Genomic DNA, 8,251 nt, shown 5'->3' on the forward strand with positions numbered 1-8,251 from the left:
TGCTTCTTTAATTAATAAAATGGCGGCATGCAGCTAAGATGGGCCCGATCCAGCAGTGACAGTGCAACTTCTTCCTTTGTTGGAGAATTGTCATAAAGAATAGGGACCTGCGCATGCATTATTGGAGTAGAATGGTGTAAGAATTAGCCTTCTATCACCAAGCAAAGTTGAGATACAGACCGACAACTGGATTGACAGGACTTGATGATGATGATGATGAAGATGAAAAAAGGTGGCTGAACAAAACGGCCGTTTTCCGGATTTTTGGCTTTCCTCTCAGACAAGGTTTAGAGCCACACTAGTGGTACCAATGGAGTCCTCTGGTCAAGATGAGGTCCTCTATAAAGTCTGGTAAGCATAGGAGCTCGTTTTCCCGGTATAGCAAGGCTGCAAAAGTCGTGGCAGCCATTTTGAAGTGGGGTGAATCCTACTTAGTAACGCTACCGCGTTACTAATAGTACAGGATGTTTGGTCTGATTTTGGAGTTTTTTTGTATGTAAATGTACATGTATATACATGTCCACGATTTGTGAATTTTTTGCATTTTGGAATTATATTTACATTTTTCTGATTGTAGGTAGAGCTGAGAGCTATTATAAGTTATCACTGCTAGCCATCAATAATGTACTGGACTCCAAAGCTGTCTCCTATGTATCACTTGCTCTTATTGATCTATCCAAGTAACTCATTTAATATTATTGTTAGCTGTATAATTATTATCATTATTATTATTATTATTTATTTATTTATTTATTATTATTATTATTATTTTCCAGAGCAGTAAAGCTAAAACCCTCATTCATTAGTCTGTGGAAACTGATTGGAGATTCTTGTCTCTCCTTATATGGCATTGCCGAAACTGTTGCTAGGTAACACCACGTAGCCCCACCCATTTTCACAACATTTTTCTGCACAGGGTCAGTGTTCCTTCCGAGTTGCTAGGCAACTGTGAGGGATCAGAAATTATCAGTAAAAAGGCTTTACTTGAACTTGGGCTGAAGTTAGTTAGAATCGATTTATTTGATAATAAACTAAAGTCTATTCACTTTCACCTGACCCCTGGCTTTTTTCAATTAATAAATAACTACGTCACATCCGCATTCTTTACGTATTTGTGGTTTTGGAATTGTTTTTGTTGCACGGAAGGGATGCAGATAAGTAGCAGCTGAATTTAATCTGGCTGTTCTAGCTGCATAGTTGTGGTCAAAGGTATGTCATTGAGCTTATACAGGGACATCCAAAAAAGGCTAAGGCCTTATCATTTTGACCCGATCTTTTTATCTAAAGGATGGGAAGGACCTAGCGATTCTAATGGTGCAAACAAAATTTCTAAATTCCATGTTTATCAAAAGTTATAAAAAATCAATAGGTCAGGTGAAAGTGAATAGACTTTAATGATGTTGATATTTTGTGTACTAAAGATCATACAAGTGTAGTCTTCATTTGTGTGATGGCAAATCTCCTTATCTTATTCATAATCTTGCACTTAATTATTACCACCTAGCAAAAGTAAACAACAACAACAACTAAATAAATAAATAAACAAACAATATGATGTTAGGTTGAAGACGATAAAGGAATATTTAGAAATCTCGTTAAAAGTATTTATATTGATATTATTTTTAATTATTAATGTTTTACATTTTAGTTGATTAAAAATGCAATCACTCTATCACCGAGAGGCCACATTCACTGGAACGCCCTTGGAGTAATAGCAATGCACTCTAGTAAGTGAACAATCAAAAATTACTCCTCTCACCCCCTCTCCCTCCCTCTCTCTTTCTCCCTCTCTCTCTCTCCATTATGAATTTATTATATTATATTTAGATTATCAATGATAAAGCTTCCTCGCTCAATGAGGAGAAAGAGTTTGTTAGTGTACCTCAATTGAATGAGGTACGGTCCTCAGGGATGTATCATGTGAAGGCGAAGGCAACTTCAATGAGGTTTTTTATGTAGTAGCTGTTAATATAATAGTAATGCTATATGTGTTGTAGGTTTATAATGGAATCAGGTAATGATGGTTTTGATTTGTGTAGCATAAAGGGAAAGACTGACAATAATGAGATTGATTATCATCAGTTGGTAAGCAGAACAACTGATATATGCATCTTATTCTCTTCTCTTCTATTTCTTTCCCTTTTATTAGCTCCATTTGGTGGAGGCTTGCCTTTATATTGGCTGTGGAATGTGCAGTAAAGCTTCTATACAGGTATTATAGATAAACAAAACACTTAAACATACAGTACGTATGTAGATAACCAAAAATTTGTTGCAGCCTGTTTGATAACCTCGATTGGTTTAAGCTGCTGAACGTTTGGTTGCACTCTGTAAACAGAGTCAAGCTCTATTGAGCCTATACAGCATGGGCCCCACTGTAGGTTGGTTAACTCCAGATTTTGCATTCCTGGGAAACTGAGAGTTTGTGGTGATTATAGGAGAGCCACAATCCCTGCGGGCCAATATTTTTTCTTATAATTATTGTATAAATCTGAGCAATCTTTGTCTGAACTTCTGAAGTACATAATTATACACATTCACATGTGATGACCAATTTTACATGCCCTCTGCTTCCCTTTCTCCCCCACTTTCTCTCTCCCTCCCTCTGCAGGATGCTAATGGAGTATATTGCTTGTGTACTCAGTGCTCAGGGAAATCTATTGATGGTCAGTTACACATACAGTGAACATCAGTTTGTAGTTGCTTGCTTTTTTTTTCTCCATGTACTTTCTGTAGTATCATGTATTGGATACTTCAGGTAATGCTCAAGGTGTAGAGTCATAATATCTCTATTTTAATGCCTTAGACCACTGTTAGTGACTTTGGGTACAGAATCTTCCTCTCATATTGCTACTGTACCATATACTATAGTTAACCAGGTAATACAGTATTAGAGCAAATGCTTGTAAGCCATTATTTATATGTAGTTACTGGCTGATGTATGTTCGCCAGATTCTATTAAGAATCTTAATTCATTACCAAATGAAAAGGTTAATAATTCATTGTACATGGTCTATAACTATGTGATTGTATTATTAATAGGTGGTCAGTCTCAGTTAGTGCTGCTTTATGTAGGCGTATATTGGAACTGATGGTAGAGAGAGATTGGATTGTATGTATAGATGCACTATGTGATACTAATAGTTTCATACTATCAATCAACAGCACTGTACTGACTGTTAGCCTTTAGTTGATCATACAAGAAAATTTTTGGCATTGTGGCAACCACACATCCTTTGTTCAGTATGATATTCATTTTAGCATGATACATGTACATGTATAGGCAAAACTGATGTTGAAACAAGTAGATTTATTAATATGCACACACAACTAATTATAAATATAATGGGAGTGCTATGGTCCAGCTTCTGTATTGAATGGCCAAACATGAACAGTTGGTGAAGTGGTATCAATGCAATCTGATGGTGTCAGCTCCTCCATAGTGTCAATGTGCTCAGCAGGAAAACTGTTGAATTCTACAACCTGCTGCTCCTCTTGTTCTTCTGCAATCTCTTTATTGTCTAGGTTCCCCAGGATTACTATCCTTTCCTCAGGATTGACATTGTTCATAAGCAGCCCTGAGATAACCACTCTCTCTTCATCAGGAGCAGTTGACTGAGTAGGCTCAGACTGATATTGAAAGCTGCTCTCGGGTTTTTCTCCTATATCCACACTATGGAGCAATTCATCACGCTTCTTAAGTTTTCCATCTGCACGACAAATACCATTTGTAACCATAGCTGCGTTGACTGGAAGGACGAGCTCTTGCTTTGCCATTTTATCTGTAACCATAGCTGCGTTGACTGGAAGGATGAGCTCTTGCTTTGCCATTTTGCCGCGTGGTCGCGGGAACCGTCATACTACCAGGTATGTTCATAGATATTATAGTATGTCCAATCATAATGGGGCAAAACCAGGCGTGGCCAGGTGTTCTTACGCCCACGTTTTTAATTAGATAAGTATGGCTGCCAGTAAAGAGGTCAAGTCTCTTCTTAAATCAGCTCGTTCTGCTCTAGATAGAGAAGACTATCCTGAGGCTATCAAACAGTGTCAGGTAGAAATAACAAGTTTTCTTGATTATGTGTTGTCTTGTTCATCACAGGCTATATTCTGGCATGATGACACTCATTACCTTGCTCATGTGTTGTGTGGTAAAGCTCATTTACTGTTGAAAGAAATAGGAGAGGCCAGACACCAGTACAGGATAGCAATAACCTCTAATGAGAAGGAAATACTGGCCTGGAAGGTAAATAGTTTATGTAGATCTGTGAGGGTTCTGGGTTTGTAATGGTAAATTGGTAATAGACATGCAATTACATTTTAGCTCGATTTTTAGCTATTGTGGTTTTAATTTTTTTTCTAGGGCTTGGCAGATTTGTATGATAAGTACAGCCCAGGGGATAAAGATGAAAAGTTGGTAGCAATAAAGACTTACAGTTATATACTAAACACTGTGACTGGGTGAGTCATTATGACCATCATATGACTATCATGTTTGATACTCTCATTATGTAGAGATGGAGAAAAAGAATTCAATTTATATTGTAAACTTGCTCCATTATATGTGGATGTAGGCCAATTAGAAAAGGTAAGAACATTATCCCTGTGTACATAATGTCTCTTTTCTCCCTCCCTTCCTCTTCTCTATCTTCATTTTCCCTCTCTCTCTCTCTCTCTTCTTTCCCTTCATCTCTCTCTTCTTTCCCTTCATCTCTCTCTCTCTCTCTCAAGGCAGCTAGAGCTTATTTATATCTTTTAGTCTCTCCCTCTGCCTCTGGTTCCATTACTGAAAGGTCATTATTATTCCTACTACGTCATCCTCAATATTCCCAGACCCAGTGGCAGCTAATTGAAGGCAGTTATAAATCCTTCCTTTCTTCTCTGACAGAGACTAAGAGGATAGAGATACAAACATTATTCATTAGCTCCTGCATGGAATGGATTAAGGTAGGGAAGGACTTAACCTGATCCCAAAAAACTTTGAAAATTTGTATTTCATAGTAAACACTCTTATGTCACTGCATGTGCATGTATCTAACTGTCATATATGATACACACTCCATTACTCTGTGTATAATGTGTACTGTGTAGTTAGTGGAAGATGAAGAAGTGATTGATAGTTTATTGAAGACGGTACAAGAGGAATGTGAAATCTTAGAAAGTAAAGAGAGCCAAGAGACATTACTCCAGCTGGAGATATGGAAGTGTTTAAAAGGTACTCTGAACTACATGTACACTATTTCATCACTGGTATATTAGTACTGTCCATTCAACCACTAACTGAAGAGGATCTTATCCCAATAACACTGTTACTGAACAAAAGGAGAGAGGAGGAGGAGGAGAGAGAAGGAGTGTGGCTCATTTCTCATTGTTTGGTATTACTACAATCAAGAAAAATAAAAGAAGCTTGCACACTAGCCAGTAAAGGTACATACAGTCACATGATAGATCATGTGACTGACTTTACATAGGAACAGTCTCTTCACCAGACTCCTGTGAGGGCTGGTTCGTATCATGTGTTTGCCACATGAAGGCACACAACTATGAAGTTGTCATTAATAATGCTTGGAAAGGTACATGTACATGTACTGTGGTTTATAATTTATTATTAGTTTAGGATTAGAAGCTTTGGGAAGTTTGCCTTGTTTCATACGGAGACAAGTAACGTGTTCATTCCAGTAAGTGGCCTGTGGATGTACAGTATCTCATTTGATTATTCCTATCAGTCTTTTATTAATTGAGGCTCAACTCCTAGAGGGTAATCATAAACAAGAGGCATTGACTTTATGTGAAAAAGTAAAGACCATTATTTGCATGTACATTATACATGTATTCTCTTCTTTCTAGTTGTACAGTGAGTCATGTGACTGTCATGTGATCAAACTGTACGTTAAGGCTCTCATTGCTAATGGAATGATACATGAAGCTGAAGGAGTACATGATACACATTTACTGGATTTATTATGAATTTATTATATTTTTAGATTATTAATGATAAAGCTTCCTCACTGAACGAAGAGAAAGGAATACTGAATGAATTAAAGGTATCATGAATAATAATAATAATATTATTGTAATTGCTGTTATAGGGTCATTTATTTGTGGCTAGAGGTAATTTCGATCAAGCACATGACAAGTATGTACTTGTAGAATCATCATAGTATTAATTATATCTCCATTGCTCCTTTTAGTTTTCAGTTAGCTATAAATGAGTGTTCTCAGCTCAGTGAGTATCATTATTGGGCTGGTTATACTGACTGGTATAATGGAAACAGAACAAAGTCTTATCCTTCACTGGTGAAGGTAGGAATATAATATAATTTTTGGTACATGTACATGTGGCATTTTATTATTTTCTATTATATCACAGGCAGGTCAGTTGGATAGTTATAACCCAGCTGTATTTAATATGCTGGGACGCTATCAGAGATACGTTGCTAATGATATCAAGTAGGTTTCATCATATACATTTTATTTTTCCTAAAATTTCTCTATTTTTCCTCCTTCAGTCGTGCTGTTAAATGTTATAAAAAGGCATTTACTATTAATCCTGGTCTCACTGAGGCAGGGATATCATTAGGGGAGTGTCTGTCAGCATTGGGTGAAGAGGTGTGGCTAGTTATTAACTAAAATTATTAACTTAATACTTCACACAGGAATCTGCTTATGAAGTTTATGTCAAAATTACAGAAAATTCTCCACCTACAGAGTAAGTGATTTAACATGACGTGTGGTTGCTATTGGTTACAGGGTGAGAGAGGCGTGGCTTAGAATAGGACTATATCATAGAAGACATAGTCAATATGACGAAGCTATTAAATGGTAGCTACATGTACATGTACAATTTACGATGTCGTATATTTTATAGTTATTTGAAAGTTTTGCATCAGAACGTTTCTGATAGGTAAGCCACGCCTATTAATGTCACGCCCACTTATGTACATGTACGTACATGTATCATGTAGCAATGTATGGGAGTGTTTAGGTGAGGCTTATCTCTCAAGAGGTAGTAACATTGCAGCAATGAAAGCATTTGAAAAAGCAACTGAAGTACATGTGTACATTACAATATAGTGATCTCTTCCTCTTTTTGTTTCTCTCTCTCTCTTTCCTCTCCTTATCCTCTTAGCTCAATCCACAGTCCATATTCTCACAATACCAGTCAGTCTATACACATTATATTATATTCCATTCTATGTACATATGTACATGTACTAGGGTAGCAGCTATGCAACAGTTGATTGGTCTATTATCTGAAGCTGTTGCCAGCTACACACGAGTCCTTGAGCTGCAGGATGATTATGTACCAGCTTTGAAAGGTAATGGAGGAATAGTTGAGAATTGTAATTGAGTGGTAGAGTTTCATGAGCTGACAAGCACTACAATACAGTACATGGCATTTGGAGCAACTTTAAAAATTCATAAAAAATCCAAACTTGATCGGAATCAGCTCAAACTTTCTACGTAGCATAAGTACATGTATATCTATCAGAAAAAAATTATAAAAATAGAGAATTCTCTCCTAGCCATTTTTGATGAAATTTGACCAAAATCCCTGTACTATAGTACAGGGTGTTTGGCCCGATTTTTGAACAACTTTAAAAATTCATAAAAAATCCTAACTTCATCAGAATCAGCTCAAACTTTCTATGCAACATAAGAACATGTATATGTATCAGGAAAAAATATTAAAATGGTAAATTCTCTCCTTGCAATTTTTCATGAAATTTGGTCAAAATCCCTGTACTATATAGTACAGGATGTTTGGTCCGATTTTGGAGTTTTTTGCATGTAAATGTACATGTATATACATGTCCACGATTTGGGAATTTCTTGCATTTTGAAATTATATTTAGATTGTACTGATTATAGGTAGAGCTGAGAGCTATTACAAGTTATCACTGCTAGCCATCAATAATGTACTGGACTCCAAAGCTGTCTCCTATGTATCACTTGCTCTTATTGATCTATCCAAGTAAGTCATTTAATATTATTGTTAGTTGTATTATCAATATTATTTTTTTTTCCAGAGCAGTAAAGCTAAAACCCTCATTCATTAGTCTGTGGAAACTGATTGGAGATTCTTGTCTCTCCTTATATGGCATTGCCGAAACTGTTGCTAGGTAACACCACATGGCCCCACCCATTTTTACAGTATTTCTTTGCACAGGGTCAGTGTTCCTTCCGAGTTGCTAGGCAACAGTGAGGGATTAGAAATTATCAGTAAAAAGGCTTTACTTGAACTTGGCCT

The 8,251-nt window shown here is 36.6% G+C and overlaps 2 protein-coding genes across 2 annotated transcripts in view; both read left to right on the forward strand.

The window, feature by feature from the left end:
• The window catches only part of LOC109589374 (tetratricopeptide repeat protein 37-like), a 3,078-nt gene extending 1,158 nt beyond the window's left edge, over nucleotides 1–1,920 (forward strand). The window contains exons 7-13 of the mRNA XM_020005466.1: nucleotides 578–680; nucleotides 777–869; nucleotides 917–1,000; nucleotides 1,422–1,509; nucleotides 1,562–1,601; nucleotides 1,649–1,727; nucleotides 1,828–1,920. Of these exons, the coding sequence (XP_019861025.1) occupies nucleotides 578–680; nucleotides 777–869; nucleotides 917–1,000; nucleotides 1,422–1,509; nucleotides 1,562–1,601; nucleotides 1,649–1,656 (416 nt within the window). The 3' untranslated portion in view covers nucleotides 1,657–1,727; nucleotides 1,828–1,920. The remainder of the gene's footprint in view (nucleotides 1–577; nucleotides 681–776; nucleotides 870–916; nucleotides 1,001–1,421; nucleotides 1,510–1,561; nucleotides 1,602–1,648; nucleotides 1,728–1,827) is intronic.
• Nucleotides 1,921–3,961: 2,041 nt separating this feature from the next.
• Nucleotides 3,962–8,202, forward strand: LOC105315221 (tetratricopeptide repeat protein 37-like; the record flags this gene model as incomplete). Its single annotated transcript, XM_011409782.1, has 20 exons — nucleotides 3,962–4,054; nucleotides 4,103–4,246; nucleotides 4,364–4,461; nucleotides 4,516–4,588; nucleotides 4,834–4,947; nucleotides 5,092–5,215; nucleotides 5,472–5,573; nucleotides 5,618–5,678; nucleotides 5,727–5,796; nucleotides 5,848–5,934; nucleotides 5,985–6,044; nucleotides 6,090–6,136; nucleotides 6,192–6,303; nucleotides 6,371–6,450; nucleotides 6,510–6,609; nucleotides 6,657–6,709; nucleotides 7,219–7,343; nucleotides 7,873–7,975; nucleotides 8,031–8,123; nucleotides 8,171–8,202. Coding segments are annotated over exons 1-20 (1,771 nt in total), but the record flags the coding sequence as incomplete, so codon positions are not given.
• Between the last annotated feature and the right edge of the window lie 49 nt (nucleotides 8,203–8,251).

This window comes from Amphimedon queenslandica, unplaced genomic scaffold (genome assembly GCF_000090795.2).
Source record: "Amphimedon queenslandica unplaced genomic scaffold, v1.1 AMPQUscaffold_11378, whole genome shotgun sequence".
Classification (NCBI taxonomy): Eukaryota; Metazoa; Porifera; class Demospongiae; order Haplosclerida; family Niphatidae; genus Amphimedon; species Amphimedon queenslandica.